Genomic DNA, 26,965 nt, shown 5'->3' on the forward strand with positions numbered 1-26,965 from the left:
AGCCGCGCCGGCGGGAGCCCAAGGCCTGAAAAAGCGGTCCATGGCGGCAAGAAATTCTTGCACCTGGGCCTGAGTCGCCGACGGACCCGGATAAGGTGGTTAGGCCGCGGGACTCTCAGGCTTCAACTGAGCCGCGGGGGAAGTACGCCTAGCCCCCTCGTCCACGTCCGGAGACCGACGGGGGGACGTCGGAGAGTGCAAACGCTTCTTCGACTTTTTCTTGTGACGTCTCTTACCCGATTCAGAGTGTGAAGACTTCGACCCCGAGGAGCGATGAGGATGGCTCCACGGTCGGTCCCTCGAGCGACCCCTGGACCTCGAACGGCGCGGAGACGACTGCCAGGCCTCCAGCAGCTTTCGGGACCGGTCCCGCAAAGCCTTCGGTGCCATGGCCAGACAGTCAGAACATGACCGGGAGTCATGGTCGCGCTCCAGACAGTAGAGACAGACGCCGTGGGGGTCGGCTTCCGACAACGTACGGCGACAGGCCCCGCAGGATTTAAACCCAGGCATCCCTACGCGGTACCAAGAGTCAAAGACTCAAAGAAGTAGAGACAAAAGTCTCAAAAAAGTTGATCAAAAAGTGACTAGGGTACGTGCTCTAACCGGATCTGCTCTTGCTGGCGCGGAAAAAGAAAGAACTGACGTCAGTGCGCATGGGTGGCGCCTAAGTAGTCTCCGTGACGTCATCTCGGTGCTTACGACGCCAGCGACGGACGCGGAGCCGCTCGACTCCATCTACCGACGCGCTGGGGTACTGCTGACGAAAAACTTTCCTGATCCAGTCTGATGCCTGGGGATATTCTAAGGTAAAGAAACTATCACTAAGTTGTCTCTTTCAGATTTGAATGCTACATTAATCAAAGGCATGTCCTGAGTAACTTAATAGGCCATGGACTTGAAAAAGCCATTTACTGAGATGCCATCTTTAGATCAGATTTTGCCTGACTGTGCCTTGCATGCAAGAAACTGAGGGTAGTGGAATATGCTAACACTAACAAGCATTGGTAAAGCCAACAGGTATTTCTAAATGTTCATAAGATCTATATGCAGGTGGAAGGGCTGCTTCAGTGTAAGTATAAAATGTTTGTGCTTTAGCATTGATTTCAGGAAAGGTAACCCAGGAATAAAATACTTTGGTTTTATATGCTTTGTGGGCCTCAACCACGAAGGTAACATCTGCACCCCCCACAAGGAGCCATGTTGCAGTAAATGTGCTGTAACAGCATGTCTACAGGAATGTTAACTGCTAGTGCCATATTTAATTAATGGAATTCAAAGAAAGTAAAATACTATAGAGGGGTAAACCTTTTAAAGGCTCGGGCGTGGCCAGCAAGACGACCGCTTAGACGCTTCTTTTCGTGCTCCTGCTGGAGCCAGTGTAATCCTGACATACTGCTGGGTGATCCTGCCAGTTTTAACCCCCGCTGCTTTCTACCAGCTCCTGTGCTGATATCAGACAGGCTGCAGGCTTCTGCAGGCTCCCGAGATACCCTTTGAGGCGTCATTGTGTGCGGCCTCGATCGCTTGAGCTGGCACCCCCATGACTCCCGGGGGCGATCTGGCCTGGAGCAGCGCAGGAGGGCCCCACCCAACATTAGAAAGACTGGCGCTGTAGACACCTGGGGCCCGAGTGATGGTGACGACTTCTGGGACTGGGAGAGATGGCAGACTCCCCTGCTACCAGACTGCGGAGCCCGTGACAGGGGCTGACGGTCTCCTATTCAGGGAACTTGCACTGTGATGGCGCATGTGGCAAGAGAGCCTGTTGCTGGTGGCTATGAATGGACTGGTGGGGATGTGCCCCCCTCTGAGAGGACGACGGTTAGAAGTTTGTCAGGGCCTCCGAGTGCTTAGTAGGGAGGCGCTGGACTGCGTCCCACGTGGGATGCCTCAGGGTGCTGCCGGAGCAACATCCGCACCGCACTGTGACCCTCCCCGTTGGCCCAGGGGATGAGGCACTGCGCCCGGATCCGCGGCCCTTCCCCAGACTGCACAAACAAGTCAATGCTTCCTGAATGGGCCCCAGCTCTCCTGTTCCTGCAGTCAGAGGTGAGCTCCTCCAAGTCCAGGGTGGGCGCAAGAACCTGCTTATTGTAGATCATTAAACTACCGCCTTACAGTGCACCCTACGCTGCCCCTCATATACGAACGGAGTGGTTCATATATGGGGGGGCCAGGCAGAGGGGAATCAGGTGTGGCCCTAACCACTAAACAAAGAGGCCCTGATGGCACTGGAAAACTCCCACTACAGGTGGATGTATCCGGGAAGACACTGCGGACTGCCTGGGACTGCTGTTGTGTGTAGTGGCCTATGTTTGGTTGAGGAGTGTTCCTACCCGGCCGAGAAGCAGGGGCCTGTCACAGATCTCTTTAAGAGGACCACTCTTAGATCTCCATGTCTGGTGGGCGGCCTGATCTCACATTGGTGAAGAATATAGGAACCAAACCTGCTCAAATACATTAAATAATTAATTACACACAACCTGGTCCCTCAGATGGCAAAACTCAGGAGGGGCACTGACTGGCCCAACAGAGAAACCAGATGGGGCAGCGGGCACGGCTCTGTCCCTGGCAGACCTACTTTTAGCAATCCAATATTCATGCGAAGAGATGGTTCCCAAGATTTACTCTGTTGCCACTGATGTCAACCTGCTGCGGACTCACCTACGAAAGGTCTTGGACCGTGTGACGACCATGGAGCACATGTGGACTTCCTGCAGCAGGAGGTCTGCACCCTCCGTAAAATAGTCATCAATCTGCGCAAATTGGTGACCCGCTTGGAAGTTTGGATGAAAGACTCAGAGGGGCGATCCAGCAGAAATAACCTAAGAAAAGGCAGACGGACAAGTTTTTGCACAATAGAAAGGGCGCACTGGGGCCTGGCGCCGCCACTGGAGCCTAGGGCCCCCCAGAGTGATAACTGCCCGTTTGTTCAACTTTCGCAACATCTTCCTGCAAAGCACTCGCACATGATGTTGGTTGCTGCTTGAAGGACATCCTATTTCTATATTTCCCAACTATATACAAGCAGTGCACAAACAGCAGAAAACCTTTCTATCTGTCTAGAGAAGATTCTGTGACCTTAATATGAAATATAGCCTGGTGTTCTCAGCAAACTTGAGAGTTCAATACAAAGGAAAGGTCCTATTCTTCTTTACTCCGGGATACGCTAGCGACTGTCTGTACTTATTGGCACGTACGTCTAGTCAAGACCCAAGTCGACAGGGCTAATTTCTGCCAGGCACACATCTCCAGTGAGCACATCTCTGGTGATGGAAGGACCATTGGAAGAGCTTGGAGGATGGTAAAAGGGCGATGAAGATAGTGGTCTGACCCGACGGGAATCTGCAGGCCACTGATGTGGTCCGGATTTGAGGGAGGACTCACAGGACCAACAGGCAGATTGCGACTCGGCCACTGATAGCTCAGACCACATGTGAGTCCTAAATTTCATCCGACTCGCTGTGAAGGTGGATAAGCCTGATGAGACTGTGTCCCCCTAAAACACTCACTGATTTCTTCCTGCCATGGAGGGCACAGCTGGGGCCATTCGCCAAATGACTGGGGTGATGGAGGGAGACCTCCTACATAGTGTACTGTAAGTTGACTGGTCAACGAGGAACTGTAATTCTGGGGAAATTATAATAATTTCTGTTCCACTTACCCCAACTACGAAGGCAGGTGTATTCCCAACAAAGAGGCTAGCAGCCACGGGGGGGAACTTGAGTGCCTTGGCCTTGCACCTTTACAGAAGGCCTAACCTCTAGCGAAGCAACAATTCTGGGGGGCATTGAATTTGCACTGTTTTTCTTCTTGCACCAAAAGGTTGGGGTAATGGGGCTGTGTTTGCCAACTCCCAACCTTCTATTGACTGGACATGGAGGGTTTGTTACACTGCTAGGGGGAGGGGGGAGTTAAGGAATGTTCTGGTTTTCAAGTTTTTGTAGATCCGGAGAAGTTTGCTCTGCTCTTGTGCATATTGTTCCTGCTCGTTGGTCAGCTGATATCCGGCTATGGATTGTATGTCTCCGAGATTGCACCAAAGAAGAGGTTAAGTGTGTATGGTACCTATGGCTGCTCACGTAAGAAAACCTATAACATGGAATGTTAGAGGTATAGCTGCAGACGTGTGTATGCTTATCTGAAACAATACAAAGTGTTGATCCCGTTCCTCCTGGAGAAGCCTATGTGGGGTGACTAAATTCCGTGCCTGCAAAAGCATTGGAACTGTCAAATATATGCTACCTCATACTCAGGATACAGCCGTGGGGTACGTCCTGATTCGCCATGGGAGCCATATTTTTGACCTTGAGGGCCGCTACATCATCCTGCATGGGACCCTGGACGGCTATGAGATATGGTTTATAGATATGTATGCCCCAAATATAGACTGCCCAGATTTCTTACGCCGGGCTCATGACTGCTGCATCGCTGTACTTCGATGTGGTCATTGAGTTGGCAGGGGACTGTAATTGTGTCTTGGATGGTACACTAGATCAGGAGCCTCCCAAATACCACAGTAAACCCCACCTGACCAGGGCACTCCGAAATGTGATGCATGGTTTACACCTCCACGATATCTGGATAGCTAGACACCGGACGAGGAGGCTGTTCTCATGTTATATCCATGCAAAAGGAAATCACTGTCGACTGGACTACTGTTTGATCTCTGACCACATGGTACCAAACATAACAGAGGTCTCCTATTTGCCTTGATTTCTTGCGGACCATTGCCCAGCTCTCTTGATTTTCTGGGGGAACCCCAGGCGTCTGGCCATCCCTCTGTGGCGCCACTGTGCAGAGGCGTTGACGGGCCCCTTGTTTGCAGTGACAGTCAACGAGACGCTGGTACAATATTTTGCCCAAAAACGGTGGCTCGGCGAGTAGCAGGGCCCTTGATTGGGGAGCAATGAAGATTGTTCTACAGGCGTTTTGTATTAATGACCTATGAGCTTCGTTGTCAGCTGAAAAGCGACATTAGCAAGCATGAAAAAATACTGGAGGAGCTGGAGACCCTAGATATAACTAATGGGTTTGTCTCCTATAATCTGACCCTTGTGCCAGGATGCGTTCGGGTATGGTGGTCTCTGAGCCCTTACGGTTGAGTAGGGGTACCAGACAGGGGTGACCCTCTTGATCCTTCTGTTTGCCATTGCCTTGGAACCCCTGGCAGAAAACCTGCGCAGGACGATGGGCACATGGAGGATAACACTGGGGAGACCAACCATGTGGTCTCCCTCTATGCTGATGACGCCGTAGTGTATCTGCGAAAAACTATTCTGTTAAATGTCATGAGCAAGTTTGGAGAGCTTTCAGGATTTCATGTTAACCCAGATAAGTCTAAATTATTCCTATTGGGGAGACTAATAGGAATCCCAGTCAAGACGCTTCCAAAGGTGCAGTTCCCCTGGGCGGCAGCCGATGTTCGATATCTGGGTGTCCGATTGACACACACAGCCCAACATTTCTTGCTCTCAATATTGGGAGGGTGGAGGAAGGGCTCTGCACCTCGAGCCGATTCTAGAAAGATCTACCTCTTCCCTTATGGGCAGGATAGCTACTGCAAAATATATTATATTGAGTAGTTGCCTCTAAACACTCGGTAGCCCCCTGTTTGAGATCCCCAGGCAATGCTTTTGCACCTTGGATAGCCTTATAGTAGACCTACTCTGGGGGTATAAATGCTGGTGTGTCGGGCTTACTACACTGAAGAGGGCCGGAGTAAAGGTTCATGAGGGAGTGCGGACAGTTAGTTCCAACGCACAATTCAAGCTGCTGCAATACAATTACATACACCAAACACACCTCACTCCAAAAACTTTGCAAGCTATATACAGCACTCGACCAGCCTGCCGGGCCATGTGCGGCCCCTGACAGCAGACTTTATACACATGGTATGATATTGCCCATCCCTGTTCCCTTAGAGGCAGGAAATACTGCAAAACCTAAATAGGGCCTTGGGAGTGGGCTCTGCTGCCTGAGCGACAGGAGTTGCTGGGCATAAGTCCCTCTCCCGCAAAGATTTTTTTTTTTTAAATGAGTAAGACGTTTCTCCACCTTGGCCTGGTGTTGGCAAAGCGACCTGTAGCAGTTAAGTGGTTCAGCGTGATGCAGCCGACATATACAGCATGGCCAAAAGATGGTTCTGAATGGGCAGTTGCAGAAGAAGTGCGAATGAGGCATGTTCGTAGGGATGAAACTGGAGGATGACTTGCGTAATTGGTCTGCTATGTTGTCTGAACTGAAGGAGGCGCAGGGGATGGCAACCCCCGGGGATGCAGTGACGTGATGTACTCATTGTACCCCACTTTGATAGGGAGGGAATAAAGGAAACCTTGAGCTACGGAGGGATGCCCCACAGACTTACATAGACCATTTGCTCTGAACCTATCCTGCACAAATTACTGGGACTCAGTACGAGAGCGGAGGGTATTGGGGGTGGAATATGTTATAAGTGGACCGCCGGCTGTTGTTTTAATTATTGTCTATCAGAAATAACTGGTTTTGGTGATATCCTATGACAATGCTGATCTTTAATAATCGGATTCTGTAATGATGGTTTTCATCCCATACTACTAAACCTCAAAAAAACCTTATTCAAAAAAAGAAAAACGTTTAAGCTTCAACAACCTTTAGACAAAAATAGAGGTTTCCTATTAAGCTGAGGAGGATTAATACCTAACACTGCAGATGTCTCCGTATAAAGTGAAAAAGGGACCTTGGGCACACACAAGAACTACTCAGGAGACCCATTAAATAAGCACCTGAACTACGCTGGGCGCCATGTTATACGGTTCCTACGAATCAAGTAGGACTGTGCATCTGGGCAACATAAACTTCAGAATATGGGGACTCAGTTCACAAATATCATCAGAAAGCGTTGACCCAATTCCTAGCTAGCTCACAGTGCCCCCTCTGAACCCCTTCTTTTACCAGGGTAGCAGATGATATCAATCAATTCAATTAAAACTTTATTCGGATACAAATTTTGTGTCCATAAAAGTATACAAAAAATTTAAAACAGATTTTTTTAAAAAAGCTTAAAAAGAATTAATATAAATCACAGTAAATCTTATATGTGAATAATAGGAAAAACACATTTTTACACATTATTTCTTTCAGTTTGGATCCCAATCCCACTCAAACATTTTATAGTTAATCATAGTTTGCACGGTATTTAACACAAACCTTTAAAAAACGGGCTATTGGCAAAATGCTACACTCAGTGTCCAAACATTGTAAAGCAAGAAGGGCCGGGCGACACTGGCGTAAACCTATGAGTTTTAATAAGGGAATGATCCACTTCTTACGTGGGAGTTCATAATAGCTACAAAAAAAGACTACGTGCAATGGAGATTGTTCTGATTGTCCATTACAAGGACAAAGGGTTAGGTTACTAGACCAATCTTTTGTCTTTGGGAATGTTATCAGCCGATGGAAAGTATTAAACCGAAATCGTGTTAGGAGATACTTTTCATAAGAGTTAACACTAGATAGTAAATACGGTTGGATCCCAAATGAGACTTGTACTGAAACAAGATGGAGGTTTGTGGGTTTGAGAATCTCAGTTGTTAAACGAAGCTCACGTAAATGTGATAAGCACACATTTTTCAGTTTTTCACGTGACATTTCAATGATAGTCTCAGGGAACTTGAAAAAAGACTCCAGGTTTACGTCTCTCAAAAGATTATGGACATAAAGCAACCATGGAATGTTTTTCCACTTTTCCAGAGTAAGACAATCAGAGATAAGCAAACGAGTCATTTTACACTCTTTAGTTTCCCAAATGCGATGCCATAGGAGAATTGGTTGGATAGCAATAAGGTCGGAAATGTAATCCTCCCCCAACTCCATATGGCAACCATAGGTTGGCGAACTTTTGGGAGTAGCCAAAAGATACCGGAAAAAGTCATTTTCTACTTTTTGGATAATTTCCATGTTAACGTGGCCCCAAACCCCGGCCCCATACATTGCCACTGAGCGGCACTTAGCCCTATAGATCTGAATCAACTCCCGCGGGGGACGCTGGCCTAGTTTTTGCGCAAATGTGACCAAGGCTGTTGTAGTTCAAAGAAACCCCACAAGAACTACTCAGGAGACCCATTAAATAAGTACCTGAACTACGCTGGGCGCCATGTTATACGGTTCCTACGAATCAAGTAGGACTGTGCATCTGGGCAACATAAACTTCAGAATATGGGGACTCAGTTCACAAATATCATCAGAAAGCGTTGACCCAATTCCTAGCTAGCTCACAGTGCCCCCTCTGAACCCCTTCTTTTACCAGGGTAGCAGATGATATCAGAAATTTTAAACATGACAACTCTTACTCCCCATGGAAATCGTAGAAACAGATTTACCCTTTGGTTGTTACTTTACATCAACCCAGTAAACAAAAGGAAGATTGAATGTTGCTTTTCAAACATTTATTGAAATAATTGTATCCTTGCAAAGAAAGCATGAGCTGCAATTATTAAAAAGATGAAACACAGCATTGTAACCAGCATAATGAGAATTGGGAAAAAGGTTCAACCATGATAACTTTACTATGTGATTATACTCCTATCTAACACTACCTATACTATTGAGAGCATAACAGGAGTACTGTCTACCAGATCCATTGGGATAGCCTAACCCCCTCAAATCTCAGTATGATGTGCCAGGAAGATGGTCTAATGTAGAACGTGCTATTGTCCTTTGCAGGATGGAAGTCAGAATCAGCAGGGTTGCATCTCAGTCACTGTGCACCGTGTTTCAGGACAATCCCAGGAAGAAACGCTGCTATACCAAACATAGCACAGAGGATGTTTATATAATAAAAGCACCATTCATATCGCACTGTGTCAAAGGTGCAGAGCTCATGCAATGGTTTCTCTGGAGCCTTAGAGCTATCTCCAGCCGACAACCAAATACAAGGGCATTGCGTTCTATGAGCATAGCCTTGGACAGTGTGTATGAATAACATGAAAGTAATACTTACTAAAAAATTATTTGCATCTGCAGTAGCTTCTCAGTACATAATCAAATGACTGTAAAACATGTAAAAAGGCACCATTAGAAAAAGATGTCAAGCTAAAACGTGACACTAAAATGCAGACTCAGAATGGGCCGAGGTACTTTACAACACCACCTGTCTAAAGTGATGGCCTGTCAACCCAGCAAGAATCATTGGATCCTGCCTTCCACCAGGTAGCTGTGCGCCACTGAGAGCATGCTAAATGGGTATGGGCTGCAGGGGGACAGTGAAATGGGGGCCCATTGGCCTGTTCATCTTGGCCATGGGGGTAGAGGGCACCAAGGTTGCAACCATGAAACTACTGGGTGCCATGCTGGGATTGTGTTGAAGGGTCAGGTGGATTGGAAATAAGGTAAAAAATAAAGCGGGTGACTGTGTGGTGATAAATTTTAGGGCCAGTAGAACAGTAGATTATATATTAAGTTGGGGACCGGCAGCTACGTATAGTAGTATTAGCCTTGCACCCTTAGGGTCCTTTTATGCCAATGATTTAAATCCCCTGTCTAGGAATTGGCTAATGCAAGACAGTGAGGAGGGCTACCAGACCTGTAATAAGGGTTATGGCACGAAATTATATGTCCCACACAGAAATCACGGTAGAATTACCCTGTCACACAGGTTTGACAGGGCTCTATGTACACCATCTGGAGAAACATAAGATCCTCCATGAAAACAATCCGTATATCGACCATATTAAATTATGGAAAAGATATATTGACGACGTGTTTCTCATCTGGGAAGGTGACGAAGCGGGTTTTGAATTATTCCAACTCTGGCTGAACCAACAAGACCCCTTTCTGAAATTCACCTACACTATGAGTAGGTCCAAGCTGGTCTTCCTTGACCTTAATATATCAGCACAGGAAGGTCGCCTGATCACAACTACACATTTCAAACCTACTGCAAGAAACTGCCTTCTAACATATGACAGTTTCCACCCGCGAAGTCTAAAGAACAATCTCCCATTCGAACAATTCTTGCGCCTGAGACGAAATTGCACCACCCGACAAGATTACAAGATCCAGGCCAAGGACCTCTCACAGAAACTAGTCCAACGACAGTACCCACAACATCTAGTGTCGACGGCACAAAAAAGAGCTTCCAATAATAACAGGGAAGCCCTCCTTGAACATAAACCCAAGGATACAGAAAAGAATCCCAGAAGACAGATCTGTATTACCACATTTAACATCGCCTCAGACAAAGTAACAAAAATAATAAAAAAACACTGGCGCATTCTAAACAGTGGAGGACTGGATTTACAAAAACCCATGTTCAGCCATAAAAAAGCAAAAAACTTGAGGAACTACTTGGTGCACACCAGACCCAACCCAGCAAAAATCACTGGACCTATACGCCTACTCCATCCATTACCAGTAGGTCACCACCCATGTGGCAACTGCAGTGTGTGCCATCTTACCACCACGACCAAGACGGTCCTTTACAACAATGGTACAACATGGAATCTCAGATCATTCACAAACTGCAACACGACAGGTGTGGTTTACCTCATCACTTGTGTGTGCAATCTCCACTATGTGGGCATGACCACTAGAAAGGCGAATACCAGAATGACAGAACACCGAAGCAATTTCAGGTGTAAAAGAAACAATACAAAAATGACCACACATTTCCTTGAACACCACCACACACCCAATGACTTCAGGTGGGTCATTATTGAACACGTGGACAGCCATCCCAATATCGAAAGGATACTACATGAAAAAGAGCAACGTTGGGTTTTCACATTGTGGTCTGATACCAATGGTCCTAATGACGATATACCATGGGGACAATTTATTTGAAACTTGGGCAATATGAGACTTTGTCTAACAACCTAACAATAGACCTTTCCTGAAAAGGTTCCCATAAAAAATATTCCTAAAATATTTGCATGGGTTTCTAGACTTTGAATAATGTAACTTTATTGACAATGATCTTCTCTTGTGGCAGAGGCTCTCCCATAACTTTAGAAACCATCCCCTCTCTCAAACCTATTGGAACGACAAACGAGGGGTATTTTTCTTCATTTCTCTCCATTGTCCTAACACTTAAGAGATCACATGAGATCGGACATCCTATCGATCTGCATGGCTGTAAATACCAACCTTTTCTCTACTATGGCCTTTTTAATAAACCCATGGGGGAAGCCGATCATGCTCTCCGATATGACGGCGATCTCGAGTCTCACTCCAACTCCGTTTCTCCTCCCAATCCTTAAGGCTCATCATAAGGGATGGACCCTATTTGATTAAGACAACCGAGCCCATTAACAAACTCGTATATTTTTCTCTAGGTGTACGAGAACTCCACACCCCCTCCATTGACCATGAGGCTTATCGTTTGCCTCTAAAATTGTATGTAATGGTCTACATATTTGTCAGTCTTGTTTGTGTAATTTGTCATGTCAGATGCATGTTTATTATTATTGTTGTTTGTTTGGCATATGAACAGAATTTGCATTCATATAACCTTTTCACTCACCCTGTAGCACAGCGCCTGCATGGAAGTTTTTTATTAACGCTGTTTTGAACATCCACATAGCGGCACATTAAGAAGTCTGGATGCACTCTACACTGGTGTATAGTGTGATCACTATTGATTTTATTCTTTGCATATTGTTTGCCTTGGATCCCTTAATTGTGTCTCTTTATCCAACAGATATTTCCTGACGTATACTTACGTATGTATTTTAACGCATGCTTATTAGTTGCAGCGTTTCACTTTTTTCACCTTATTTAGGTCTTCTAGGAGTGGTTTCTCATACTGGGCTGGTCCCGGTGTGGTCCTGAGGAAGAGCTGGGGAAGCTCGAAACTAGTTGACCATATGCTAGGCACACTTACTCATTACAGTTAGGGCCTTTAGCATATTACCCCGTTTTTAACCAATTAGCTAGGAGCAAGAATAAAGTATATTTGGCCCACTAGTTGATTATTTTAAATCACTTTATCCCACTCCACTTCACAACACTTGCACTACACATAAAACTTGTTTTAAGTGCTCCTACGTAATACGCAAGTTGCAGCACGCCTCAGCCCGTAGAGGACTGAGAGGACCCCAATGATGAAGCATGTCACCAAGGGGAAACCCTGGTGAGTGAGGGGACTCAAGAAAGGCAGTCTTGCCCTTTCTTTTCTTTTGGGTGACTAGCGGAAACATATATATATTTTTTTTTCCGACACCCCCAGGTTAGGCTCTTTTACCTGTTCATTCAGGTTCTTTTTGATTTATGTATAGAATGGAGGGTGAACCTAACCGTTGAAAACCTCTTTTTTTCCCCCCTTTTGTGTTAACCAAACAGGTTTGACCCCCTTCTCCACATGAATGAGTGGGATTGACTGCAAAGGGTGGAAGATCAAATGGAGCAAACCGTACAGGAATTGTCCTTTGTTAAATCCCCCCCCATAGGTAATGACCAAGTCCATTCCGCAGGGGGTAAATCAGGCCATGGTTATCTGGTGGGGGAGAGACCCCGGAATAATAACACTACGGTAACTAAACTCACACTGATAAGGAATAAGGTAGGCGCGCAAGAGGATAAAATTAGTGAGTTGGAAGCACAGGGGCCCGTTCAATCATATTATACACAAGTGGTACATACTGAGAGTGTATTAATGAAAGCCACTATTGATTCTAAGGCCCTCTTGCCTATTACTCAAATAGAGCCTTCAGGTTTGGAAAGGAAAGAGGGCATTGAAATGATTTCCTGGAATATTGCGGGGCTGGCTTCCAAATTCCACAACCAGGAGTGGAGACAGTACATCAGCAAATTTCGCGTAATCTGCCTACAGGAAACCTGGGTGGTGGACCACAATTCTTTTCACCTTGAAGGGTTTAAGTGTTTTTCTGTGCCCGCAAGGAAAACGGCACCAGGAAGACCAATGGGAGGGTTAATTACATATGTGGATTTACAGCTTGAAGGTGTGTGGGTCGACTTGCAATGGAACTCAGTTAATATACAAGCTATTGGATTTGAAGCGAGAAAGATGAACATTGTTCTGATTAATGTATATAACGCTGTTCCAGGGAATGGGAAGAGCTCTACAATTCAAAACCTAGACAGTTTACTTACTGATGAGCTAGCGCAGAGAAAGAGAGCAGTAGCCCCATATGTGATTTTAGCGGGGGATCTAAACTGTCACTTGTGTCCCAACCTAAGATGGATGGAGGGGGCCTGGGCCGGTTGTACAGTGGAAAAAGGCCCACATCTTGAACATACCCCTGAGGGACTGGAGCTAGAAAGGGTCCTGAATAATCATGCACTTAGGCACACAATAGATCTGATGGGGCCTAAAGTCGGTCATAAAATAACACCAACATTCAAGGGAAGAGGGTATTGTACTATTATAGATTACATAGCAGTCTCTATCCCCTTTGTGAATTGGCTATATAAGGCTAGCATTGAATGGAGCATATTTAGCGACCACAATCCCCTAGTTCTGTGGATAAAGAACTGGGCCCCTTGTAAAAATAAGGAAAATGATAATGCAAATAGTATATTGAGGGCTATGGACCAGGGGAGAAGGCTCAGATGGGCCCGGGTGGATGGGGACGCCTTTTATAGATCCTTAATGGAGGACGGTAAGGAAATTATTGGACCCATGGTGGTTAAAGCCTTTGAGGCAATGGCACGCCTCATCGATGGACTATTAAAATCACCCGTGCCTGGCCCGATGAAATGCTCCCCCAGATGGTTTAATAAAGATTGCTCTAGGGCCCACAATGAACTGAAAGAAAGTTTAAAAAAGGTCCCTAGAGACAAGGGGCACATTGCACAATGCCGGATAGCATTTAAAAAGGCCATTAAATTAAGGAAACTGGCTCTCCAATCACAGACATGGGAAAACTTACGGGAGGCTGCTGATAGAAAAGATTCTAGGGCATTTTGGGAAATAATAAACAACCCTTGTTTCCAGGATGCGGCTGCACCGGTAATTGGCACTACCATTCTCCCTGAGCAATGGTTTGACCACTTTAAGGTACTATACAATCATGCTAATGAGCATCCGGTGGGGGGTGAGGTTATTTGCCCATGGATGACAAATGTAGAATTCACGGTAGATGAATTGGTAGTGGGGATTAAAGGGTTGACTCAGAATAAGGCCCCTGGCCCGGACGGCATCCCCCCGGATCTCTACTTAAGTAAAGTTGATCTCTGGGCACCTATCCTCACCAGAGTAATAAACACGGCAGTGTCTACAGGCATGCCAAGATCCTGGTCTGCAGAACCTTTTTACCGAACCCACGACAATCACCACTGAGGATAAAACCAGTATTAAAAGAATTTTTTTGGCAAAGGAGTCTGCTCGCAGAGCCGCCGCAGAAGAAAGCAAGTCTACCGTCCGTAGTTTTAGTCTAATAAAGTCAGTAGAAGGCATGGAACCCTATCTTGCCTTATTATACAATGCACAAGATAGATTTTTAATTACTCGTTTTAGGCTCAACCTTTTACATCACCTTTTGGCTGATCCGCCTGGTTTTACGGCCACGGTTGAGCAGAAGGGTACCTGCGACAATAGGTCTCCGCAGGATACCCTTCATTTTGTACTTCTCTGCCCTTTTTATTCAGTTCCCAGACGCCGTTTTTTAGTAAGGTTCTTAAAACAAATGAAATTTAGACATGCCAAAGTTGCTCTTCTATATTTACAAAAGGTTGGGAACCCATTGACGCTAGCTTGTATTATGAATTTTATTAGAGTTGCAATAAGATTGAGACATACTAGAGGGCTACTTTGAAGGCCTTGATGTAAATGGCCCCCTTTATGTCAATGTAATATGAATTGTATTGAATTGTTTTTAATTGTAATATTGTACTTTTATGGTATTTTTTAAATATCGAATAAAGGATTTTGATGATGATGACTGGCGTTATGGCGTACATCTGCCACAACTACAGAAGGAGGGCTTATTATTTTTTTTACATTTATTTGTAAGGTTTTATATAGCGCTGGATAGACCCAGAGGTATGAGAGCACTTTACAGGAGAAGGAGCAGGCAGAATATACAGGAAACGACAGTTCTGGACAAAATTAAATAAAGTTACAAGCCAAATCTCACCATAAAGTCGGGAGAAGGCAGAAAAGTGAGAGTTAATATGATTAATGCATTTCAAAGATAAGATGGAGGTAAACGATTCGGGTCACACAATAAATACCATCCAGGAGAAAAAAATTGTAGTGGTAGGGAGCAGAGGGGAGGTGAGGAGGGGTCCATAACAAATGGACAAAGCACAGGGGAGAGTGTCAACAAGCAGCAACCAACGCAGAAGTTAGAGAAGAAAGGGTAACAAGAGAGACCAGAGAGAGCGAAGGCCAGGAGAGTAAAGGGAGAAAGGATAGGACAAACAGGTAAGCAGAAAGATAACCAATACAGGAGATAAAAGGAGTGCAGGATCAGAGAGGATTAAAGACTCCAGTATTTGGTGAGGAGGTAACATTTAAGGTCTCTTTTAAAGCCAAGGTAGGAGGGGTTGCAGCGCAGGTCCCTCGGGAGGGCATTCCATATGCTCGAAGCATTAACTGAGAAGGAACGGGTCTGGGTGGATTTCTTTTTTAGTAACGGGGAGGAGAGCCGTGAAGCTTCTCATCAGTCTGGAACAGCCTGCTTTTTTAGTTTGTTCGTTAAGCGTTTCCATAGTCAAGTTTGGAGAGGACTATCGATTGGAAGACCCATTTGAAGGCGCTTTGAGGGATGAAGGGTTTGATTTTCTTTAGGTATCTGAGAGTAAATAATCCTCCTTTGGCAGTCTTATTTATATTGTCCTTCAGTGCCAGATTTTTATCAAGAATGAAACCAAGGGATTTGGCCGAGTTAGATAGGGTGAGCGGACAGTTGAGGGTATTGAGGTCAGAGATCCAGCCTTGGATGGGGGGAGAAAATAATAATTTAGTTTTTTGTTAGGAATCAGTTTAGGATGGTTGGAGAAAAACCAGGATTGAATCTTGCTCAGCGTGTTGTTTAGATGAAGTACATCAGAATGAGATTTGATTTTGCAGTAGATTTGAGTGTTATCAACATAAAGGTGGTAGTTGATCCCGGCTTGTTTCAAAATGATGGTAAGGGGTTCCATAAAGAGGTTGAAGAGAGATGGGGAGAGAATTGAGCCATGAGTGACACCCAGGGAGACAGGGGTAGGATTAGAGAGACAGGAGTTGATTTTTATTTGTTGAGTTCGGTGCTGGAGGTAGGAAGTGAACCAGTTAAGGACCATTCCATTAAGGCCAGTGCGGACTTTGAGAGATTCCAGTAAGGATTAGTGATTGACTGTATCAAATGCTGCTGAGAGATCAAGGAGGATAAGAAGGGAAGCCTCTCCATTATCTAGGGAGCGATGAATGTCAACAAGCATGGCGGTTTCTGTACTACAGCCTTTCCTGAAACCAGATTGAAAGGAGTCAAGTAGGTTGTATAGGCCAAGTGGTTGTCAAGTTGAAGTAAAGCACATTTTTCCAAGGTTTTAGCTGGAAGTGGGAGGTTGGAGATGGGACAAAGGTTGTTTGGATCGTTAGGGTCTGTATTAAGGTTTTTAAGAATGGGAGTGATTTGTCCGAGTTGGAGGGAGACGGGGAAGCACCCAGTGGCAAAAGAGGTGTTAATGATTTTAGTCCAACATGGGGCAATGATGTGGTTAAGGTTATGAACTAGTTTAGAGGGGAGAGGGGAGAGGGTCTTTGGTGTGCGAGGTAGGCTTTCATTTAGCGATGATATTAAAGACTTCGTGCTCAGTCATAGGATTGAAATTAGATCAGGACGCGTTATTTTTCAATTGTAAGGTGGAAAGGATGTCGTCAGGAATAGATGGAGTAGATAGGAGAGTGAAAGGATAAGGAGGGAGGGACGATGTAGAAAAAGGAGAAACGTCAAGGGGCATCAAGGGGCTAGGCCAGGCCAAAACTTGAGGGATGGATTGATCAATTTTAGCAATTTTGTGGGGAAGAATTTGGCAATTTACTCACATCTTTTGATTGAGGCCGTCGGTTCAGGAGGTGCCAATCAGGTTTATTTTCTGACAATGTTAAAGAGTTCTCTGGGCCGATTTTTGGCACAATCAAGTTGGGCACCGAAGAATAAAGATTTTTCATTGAAAATGTGCTTTTTATATGTTGATCTTATAGATCTAAGGAGGGCAAGATGAGAGGGCGAGGAGTGTTGTCTCCAAGTTCTTTCTGCTAGTCTAAGTTGTCTTCTTTCTTTATGGAGTTCAGGATTGGCCAAGATTTGGATTATGTTGTTCTTTGTTGTTTTAGTTTAAGCGGTGCGACTTCTCCTAGGACATCATAAATGGCCTTATTGAAATGTACAGTGAGCTCATTAGCATTTTGAGAGGCTTATCAGACAACGAGCCGCCCAACTAGCGCGAACTGGCCCTACTCTCGTTGAAGTGCTGAAGAGCAGAGTCTGCCTTATCCTCAATCAAGCGAGTCACACTGAACGGCATGGCCATGCGGGACAGCAAATGGCAACACTGGGCCAATGCCCCATCTGAAGAAATCAGTGGAGTCTAAGCCACAACGAATTGTGAACTTGGTAGCATCCCAATCATCCTGGATGGTCTAGGCAAGCACAGGTTATTTGTCAGTAACAACTGGAAGGGCTTGAGCCACAGAGACCCAAAGGATGTGGGAATATCGCTCCAGCAGGTAGCTAGTATTTACTGACCTGAGCGCTAAGCTGATGGATAAAAATACTCAATTGCCAAAAGTTTCAACATATTTTGGCTCCCTGACTGGGAGTAGTTGGGAATGTGTTGGGATTGGTTTTACCTGCAGACGCTTGCACCAACAGCCTTTCAGGGGAGCGGTGCTAGAAGAAAAGCAGGATGGGCTGGGACAGGACGATGGCATCGCGCAATTTGCCAGTTGACTGGTGGACCAGAGCAAGGTTTGGCCCATGGCCTCAATAACAGGCCTTGTTAAATGGCAGGAGGGGCTTAGAAGATGTATGCCCTGGCTGGATAACTTCAATCAAGAGGTCAGCGGGGAGGTGGAGATCTCGACTTCAGCCATCCTAAGCATTACCACGGCATAAGAAGCAGACTTCTCTGTGGCTGGCCCAGGAGGTGAAAGAAGGCCTGTTTCAGGGGAGGTATCAAGACGGTTAGCCTCCTGCAAGTCATCATGCCAATTATCTTCTTGATAGGGAATTGTAATCATTGCCCGGTCCATGTCAAAAACTGCATGAAAGGTGTTAGAGCAGAGCAAGCATAGGAACAGTCATCTGGTGCGACATTGGTCGTGGTCCGACCGGCGCTGTTTTGGAGTCAGACAGCACAATGGTAAGCTCCTTGTCCGGCATCGATAGACTTGGAACTGGTGTTGGAGTCCCAGGAATCAGGTCCACAACGCTGAAGGCGTGGTTCAGACTAGGGCCAGAGGGGCTGTAATGCACTTGGAGGGTTCAGCTGATGCTGAGGGGGTACCCGCCAGCAGTACTTCAGGTGGAAGTCCTCTTGTTCCATTGGGGCCCGCAGGAGGGAGTCAAAGAGCTGAAACAAGGCTGAGCTGAACTCTTAGATCTGCTGCGGAGTGGCGGATGGTCCCGGATACTATGGTTGTGCCAGAACCGGCTGCAAGTTGGGGAGACTCCGGAAGTGAGATCTAGATCCATTATGCTGTCCCCGTGCTTGCTCAGGTGAATGTGAGAGGCGAGAAGAGGGGGAATCCTGCTTCGATTTCTTAAGCTTGTTACACTTCTTTTTAGGCATTCCGGACGATTTAGATTGTGACGAAGAAAGGCATCGCAAACAGCTTCGTCGACGCCTGGCTGTGGGAATGGGATGGACCTTCGACTTGATCCTCGACTTACTATGCTTGGCGATGTACAGTTTCGCCTCCTGGTCTCGGATGGACCTTTCTGTTTATCGATGTGTAGGTACTGCAGGTCTTGGTGTTGTGGTTTAACTCCAGGCACACCTGATGGGGATTTGTCACAGACATAAGCTTGCCACAGTCCCTACACAGCTTAAAACCTGCTGTTTTAGGGGGGAGACATACCTTGCACACTGTTGGAAATAGGGAAAAATTATCGAGGTAAAGGGTCTATGAGAGAAAGCTCCGGCTTCGCACCAGGGAGTGCGGAAAGAAAAGTACAGGTCAGTGTGCAGGAGTGGTGCCTATATAGGCTTCGCATGCATTTCCTGAGCAGCATGGTGTTGGTGAAGAGCCGCATGGCGCCACCTACCCGTGCGCGTAGGTACCGCTTTAAAAGACTCCTGTTCCAAACTGACGTCTGGGGAATATTCAAAAAGGTGAGGAATCTGAGGCTAAAAGTCTCTAACAGAACTACAATACCAAGCACCTACATATATAGATAATATCAGTCACTCAACATTATGTGTTAGGAATGTCTCCATTTTACTGCTTCTTAGGATATCATTCTACTAGCCACCTTTGGAACATTTGTTGCCCGCCCCTCAGTACAAGAACATCAAACACACTAGGGCCACCGAGTATTCCTCTAGGAGAATGTGTATAAACTAACTTGTGAAACCACAGGCTCCTGAAGGAGTCACTTGTATATACTCTGAGTTGAGTTGGTATAAATAGCCAACTTATATTGAATTAAACATAAGATACATTTTTATATTTATAGGACTAAAGCAAAAAATATCAGTACATTATACATAGTCTATTACAGTAATGTTCAATGATGATCCAACATAAAACATTTCTACAAGCACTGCCGACCCACATTAATCATTAAGATTTGTAGTGTATTTAGAAATGATCAACAGGGATCAGTATATCTACCTAAAATACAGACTTTCTGACCATACTTCATAGAAGATTGAAAATGTGGTTACAAATGATCAAAGTCGAATGATGGAAGTTAGAGGGGATGTACTGTTGACGTTTCGGTCTCAGATGGCTAACAAGTAAGCAGGACCATCATCAGGACTGAATAACACAAACAAAATCAAGAAGACAGGCCCCTTAGGAACCCAAGATATAATTGAATACTAAACCATGATCTATTTATTAAAAGTCCATCTAGCCCAATGTATGTAAGGCAGATTCTGAAAATTATGCAATCTTTCAACAAGTTATAAATGCGGTCACGAAGAATCCGACCAGCACTTATCTCAGTCAATTGAGGAATCCCCCTATTTTACTGCTCCTTGGGATATCATTCTACTAGCACACCTTTAGAACCCTGTCACGCTTTATAGGCCCGTTCAAAATACAGCAGGTAATCGATTTAGGAAGCAACTAAATTAACTTGGCCACAACATATGAGAATTCACCGTTTTTCATGCACCACTGCTTAAACCTGTGTTACAAAACTCAAGACTATGTACTCATCCTTCACCGGTCACTATGTAATGGCAACCCAAAGATGTGATTGGGACACTTTTAGAATCTAAACGTATCTGCAACATTCTCCATTTATTATGGGACTGGAAAGGCTTTGGACCAGCAGAACTAAAAGGGGAACCCTTTCTCACTTTGTCACTCTCCTTATCTGGAACGTAGCTTTTATTTGAGAACCCCATAATATCAAGACCCATATCCCATGCAATAAGAGGTATGGTGGGGGACTGTCAGGAACCATCAAACATCATTGTAGTGTCAAGTTTATCATTGGCATGACTTTGCTCCCTACTGCTCCCTTTTGCAATATGCTGCCCAATCACTTCAGTCATTGGCATGACCTCTGCCCTTTATTGTGATATGCCCCATCACTTGAGCCTATCCTTGCCCCTTTATTTAAATGCTACTCTTTATACTGAATTACTTGAAAGAAGAACCACTCCTCTTTTACTTCACTGGAGCCCAGCCTTTGTTCCTCTGAGTCCGAGATAGTGCCTATTGAGTTTTAGTTTGCGTGAGTTATGTAATTCCTCAAGTTCCCAAAATCTCTGCAGACATTTTGGGTGTAGTTGGGTATGAAAGACCGCACCCAACCATTTACTGTTGCTTTGCCTCGTGACTCCAGGCAGAAGAAGAAGAAGCAGCAGTGCTTTGAGAAGGAAAACAAGCGATCCTTGAAGATAAACCAAAGAATCTGGAGATCCTAAATAATTCCACAAGACCAAGGGAACCTGTTAAAGTGTGGAATCTGGAACATCTTAAAAACATCAGTAAACTAAAAACATATTTTTTTTAAAACATTGAAAAAACTGAGCGATAAGTACCTCAAGAGACTTTTGTGAAATTGCAAACCATTTCCGGCAATGTTTGGAGAAAAACAAGTAACAATGGTATCAAGAAATTGCAGTGAAAACTACAGACCTTTGAGCAGTAATTGAAAGAGAAAAAGTTATGAGGAAAAATCAGCTACATGATCCATGGAGTGAAGTGAACTCCAGAAGAATGATTCATCTGAATTCAAGACTTCTCATAAGGTATCAGAACACGTATTAATATTTGAAGAGTTATGTTTAAAGAACCACTAATTGTGTGTATCTTTAAAAGAGGTAAGTTAATCTTTGTATGTTCACTGCTTTAGATGTTCCTCACGAGAAAACAAGGGAGTCAGATGTTGAAAGAAAGAGTTATGTTTATGACACTTCGTGCGCAGTGCCTCGGGTATTGAGAGAATAAAGGTAATTTGTTAGGTGGATATAAACAGAGAGAACTTGTTAAAGGTGAGGGTTTGATGACCAAGAGTCAGGCTAGAATTTATTTAACCCATCTCTCACAATATAACCAGAGAGCAGCATTACATAATCTGCCATCCATTACCAAACAGAACATTCCCCTTAATTTCTAACCCCATTCCTCCAAATCACCTTTCAGAGTCATCCGCCTCTCCAGACAGTCAGAATTCTTCGACGTGTGAGAAGGACATAGGGAATCCATGTCGCTCCAGCAGGACAAGAAGTTGGCAGCCTTACAGGTAAGAGGTGGAAATGTTCTGTACTTTGACACTTTGCTGGGTAACCAATGTTAGTGATGTGAGAGAGGGCTACTGCCAGCACTGGTTTTTGGCATTAGTGTGTTTGGCCCAGGGCGCCATTCTTCAGAGGGGCACACAGAGCTATCTGCATTAAGGTCAAGCAAACAGCAGTGTCCTTCTCACTTGGCTTCAGTGATTCAGTGCTATAACTAATTTTTTAATATATCGAAGGTGTTGTTTTTAACACTCTATTAACCCCAGTCGTTGCACTTCAATCTCCCTCTCCACCCCTGCAACTACACACGCGTAACTCCCCACTGTGAGGAAATGGGATGTATTATATGGAGTGGTTGTGTGATGTCTCCGTGCTTTAATACACTGACCAAACCCTTTAGGAACAGTAAGTTTAGTTTGCGACACCGTTAGCTCAACCTTGGGTAGCTATGGTTCTGAGCCACCGACTTACACCAAGGGACAAGTGCAAAGTCATTAAACAGCAGCAAGACAATTGAAGAAGAAATATACAAGACACTCAAGAAATCCGACACCATTTTTTTTTTTAATACACTGTATTTTTATGTATTTTTACACACCCAAAAGATCCAGCTGAGGGTCCTGAAAATACAGTATTTACAAGGTTCAGTAAATATGCACTTTATACTCCTCAGTCCATAGGTTTGATGAGATGATCCTGAACACAGACGTCAACGCTCCTCGAAACCCTCTCTGTCTCGGTCCAGAAGTCCAGTCGCCACTGGACGACTACTCACCCAGTATCATGATCACAGTAGAATCCTTCCTTGGATGATAACTTGTATTCTAAGTGACCAAACTGCACTCCGATGACTCTCCCAGGTTAAACATACTCGGGAAAACTTTGAGAGTTAGGTCCTGGCTCCTGGTGCAGCACAGCAGCGAGGAGTGGCGGTTCAAGGATGTTGGCTGCCAACTCGCCCCAGCAGTTCTTTTCAGCTGTTGTGGCCCTGTGCTGCAAACAGGAGGCCAGCCAACTGACCTTTGGAGTCTCTTGCTTTGGCTGAGCTCAAGCAACGGTTTTTCCACAAATAGGACAATGCAGGCAAAGTCCCTTCTCCTTTGCTACTCACGAGGTTCAGCAATGAGTCCTCTTCTGGGCAGCTTCTCCTCGCCGGGCCGTTGGTGCAGCAGGGAAGTCGTTCTTCGGTCCTCTTTTCCAGTCCCTCTAGATTCGAGTTCTCTGTGCCGGGGTGCCCTTTTAATACCCAGAAAATGCCCTCAGGGTGGATGAGATCAGTTGCCAATTTCTGTGAGGTGTGGCATTTGGCTTTCCCAGAATTCTACATTATGCCAACTCTCAAGATGGAAGTCCCTCTTTTGGCATGCAGAGCTCCCAAGTCCAATCCAGAGCTGAGGCTACCAAGGACGATACACACCCCTGAAAAACACAGTTTGGCAACTGGTTTCCCCTCGCCATTCCTAGTACCAACCTTTCTACCTAAACAATAGAGCAGCCCTTATCCCAAGTGTTCAGCATTTGCCCTCCAAATGAAGCTTATCATTTGAAGCTCATCTTTTGGGCCAACACCCATGTGGCTTCCGGCCAGGGAGAGGCAAGACATCTCTCCTGTGCAGGCTTATATTGTCTATTCTTTTTTTGGGGAGGGGGGGGATCGTTTACATGTCTCCCCAGGAGGGCAGAATCTGACTTGAGGACAGACCGATGAGAAATTATTGAGGGCAGAGGAGACTTTGGGCAACAAAGTGGCAACTTGGGAAAAGTTGCCAATCTAAACAAGTTACATTAACTTTGACTTGAGTATCAAGTTGGGCTTCTTTTTTTGCAGAGTTTTATATAGCGCGAACTTGATCCGAATCCAATCAGGTATCAGAGCGCTTTACATAGCACCAGTTACGTTACATGAGGACACACATTCATTTTTTGTTAGGCACGGGGAGATTAAGTGATTTGCCCAGAATCATAGGAAGTTCAGCGTCATTACCGAGACTCGAACCCAGGTCCGAGGTCGACCGCCCTAGCCGTTAGGCCAACTCCTCTCCACTATGTTATTATAACAAGTTGTTTGATCCCTTGGAGTATCAAATTTGGTCGCACCATTCTGGAGTTAGCACAGCCTAGGGGTTCAGTGTGTAGCCCTGTACCCGCCAATGGTTCATTAAGTCCTTCCACTGTAAAAGCGACAGTTTTTTGTTTTTACTGTCAGAGCAGGTAAAATAAATTTTCTCCTCTCAAATTAGGCTGCACCCTTCTTTAGGGCACATCAGACCTGCCTTAGGGGGGGACTTAAACATGTTACAGATGGAGGTTTGAGCCTTGCCATATCTTTAATTGGTCAGATCGAGTTAGCAGTTTAACTCTGCTCTTCCAGTCTGTGGTGGCAGACTGGGACACATGTTTTACCCTTGTCACACCCAGGTTGGCACAACCAGTGCTGAAGTCCCTGGGGTGACCCTCTAAATTACAGGCTGTGGGTACCATATGCTATGGACTTAGAAGTAAGCTTGCCTATGCCACCTGGGTATAATCCCATCAAATATACTAAGTTTTAGGGTCGGGGCACAGAAACTGAGGGCTAGTCCGCAGGCCTCAGTGCACTCTTAGAGTCGAAAAACCAGCAGTTTACTTGTAGCTTACCTTATTTGGATTTTATAAGCTAATTCATTTGTGTGGTTTAAGATAGAATAGCTTAATTTTATTAAGGCTGTGCAGAGGATTCTTCAACTAATACATGCAAGTTAACAGACCCAGACTTCTCACGATCACAGCATGCCTAATCTATTTTTTAGGGCATAATGATCATGCAATTTGCCAAATATGACCAAAATGTGTGTACCATAAACTCTGCCCCTTGTGCACTAACAATTCTTGACATTCCTACAGTTCAAACAAACACAGCTATTTCAGACGGACCAAATGAAGAATCCACCATAGGTAGCTGCGTAAAGGGCAAATGAGACATCGATGGACAAGACACATCCAAAAAGAGAAACTTACCATCGGAATCAATACTGTTGAGGGCAGTAGGTGGAATGACAGAAACTTTACATAAACCAAGGGGACATTTGTTGGATAACAAGTCTTTACAGGCAGAGTGAACCTGTACAAATGAGACAAGCAAAAGCGAAAGTTACAATTATCATCATTAGAGCCAATAGAACAGCTAGTTCCAGAAATAGAGACATATCAAACTAAAATCAGACAATGATCTTCTCCCTGCATATATATATTCAAAACGGAATTCCATACTACAGCACAGGTGGCATTGTATAAAAATGTTTACACTATAGTGATCCATTCACTTTAGCTTCACAATAGACACTGCTCTCTTCATTACTCTCATACCACCAGAGACCTTTTCTTTCCACAGCAGTGACACAATACTCCTTTCACAAACTCAAAAGATCTATTGTGGTGCCCCATCTTGTCACAACACTTGAAAGATTTGGTCACCTTATGGTATCAAATGGCCGGTAACATCTTTCTTACATTCACATCACAAACAGTCTTTTGCTTACTGAAGACTGCCATATAATAAATAGTCTGCTGATAAAAAAACCTGTGCTCAATATATGTGGGCCCACATGACACACTGCTTCTACCAGGAGCAAAACAGGACTTTCTTCATTGCAAACATGTTCAACTGACAGAGGTGTGAGCTATTTATCTGAAAGCATAGTCCATCATAGTGGGGATATGCAATTAATGTATAAACACAGATTAGTTCCGCCTATGTGCACTATGACACTTAAAAAGAGACCACCGCGTTCCTTAAACACATATATTTATATTTTTAAAGAAAGCCATTACAAAAGTGAAATTGACAGTGCAGAGGCAACAACCTCCATTTTTTTTTACTGAAACAAAATAGAAGAACGCGAAACCAAGCTCAAAGTGCTTTTGGCCAGAGGTTCATTTTGAAGCTTCAATAAGGCATTAGGATCTTAACAGATTAATGTTCACCACTGTCCATACTCCATGTTTCCTAGAAAAGCAGGAGTGTTGTTCATGAATTTAGTAATGATGCGCATGATGGAGAACAGGATTACAAGCATCTCCTCCATCATGAAATCTACACTGCTATTCATTGAAGCAGAATATGGTAGCAAACCCATACCCATCATCTTAAGCCAGAAAACGTATTTACTTGGCGTTAATAATATTGACATCAGAAACATCTTAGAAGAGACACAATTGCGGTACTAGAGCCATGAGGTTGAGGTAGTTAACTTTCATGCAAAATAAACGTATTTTATGGTTTAAGTATGCCTTATGTATGAATATTTTAGGCACAGACTTAAAGGACACATTTAAATAAACATCTCTAACTAAAAGCCATACAGGCATGACATTTACCATTTTATAGCAGTATATGGAGTGAGTGGGGCGGCAATTTCTTATTTGTTTTAGTCAGAAGCAGTGATGTCAGTTCTAGCTTTAGTTCTTGTCCAGATGAGGCTGCCCAGATGTCTGATGATAAAGAGATTCAGTTAGAAGGCCTTGGTGGCAGAATGAGTGGAAATCTTAGGCAGCACAGGGTGACTTAGGTGTAACTAGATGATCACAGTTAGTAGATTTTAGGTCCGGGTTGGAGTGATGCGGGATAGGGCGGTGGTTGGGGGTTACTGCCCCTTACTATATTGAAGGCAAGTGTCAGAAGTTTCTATATGGCTGTGATGTTGACTCAGCCAGCTTGTTGTTTCCAATGTGATGTGGGAGCCTGGAAAGTCTTAAGAAGGTTCTTTTGACTAGAGGGGTGAATCAGTACTGTGGAAGAGACTCAGAAGCAAGTGAGTGGTCAGAAGGCAGAGAGCGAGAAAATAAATGTGCCAGCTAAAGAAACTGATTTTAAAGGGAAGCTTGGTCAACATTGGCATCTCTTTCGGAGCGCCCCAGCCTAGTCAGCAGTGCTTAATTGAATGGACAGCTCTCCAATAGGTACTCTGGGTAGATGAGCAGATTTTAGCTGTTGGAGAATTGCTGAGAAGGGCTGGGGTAGCCAACGTACACCTTGCTGAATCAGCCCTAGACTTTCCTAAAGGGAATTGTTGGCCCTTCAGTAGCACATTGACTTACATAATTCAATTCAGCAGAATAGGTATTGTTTGGATGT

At 44.8% G+C, this 26,965-nt stretch overlaps 1 protein-coding gene and 1 long non-coding RNA gene across 5 annotated transcripts in view; one reads left to right on the forward strand and one right to left on the reverse strand.

The window, feature by feature from the left end:
- The window catches only part of DGKD (diacylglycerol kinase delta), a 755,036-nt gene that overhangs the window by 517,561 nt on the left and 210,510 nt on the right, over window positions 1-26,965 (reverse strand). For all 4 annotated transcript variants that reach the window (XM_085634674.1, XM_085634677.1, XM_085634676.1 and 1 more), the window contains one exon: window positions 24,850-24,952. In XM_085634674.1, coding sequence (XP_085490800.1) covers window positions 24,850-24,952 — 103 coding nt within the window. The remainder of the gene's footprint in view (window positions 1-24,849; window positions 24,953-26,965) is intronic.
- Window positions 1-26,965, forward strand: part of LOC146785541 (uncharacterized) — a 308,594-nt gene that overhangs the window by 244,840 nt on the left and 36,789 nt on the right. Inside the window, exon 2 of the long non-coding RNA XR_014970679.1 lies at window positions 21,758-21,857. This is a non-coding gene — a long non-coding RNA (uncharacterized LOC146785541). The remainder of the gene's footprint in view (window positions 1-21,757; window positions 21,858-26,965) is intronic.

The sequence above is a fragment of the Triturus cristatus genome, chromosome 11, assembly GCF_964204655.1.
Source record: "Triturus cristatus chromosome 11, aTriCri1.1, whole genome shotgun sequence".
Lineage (NCBI taxonomy): Eukaryota > Metazoa > Chordata > Amphibia > Caudata > Salamandridae > Triturus > Triturus cristatus.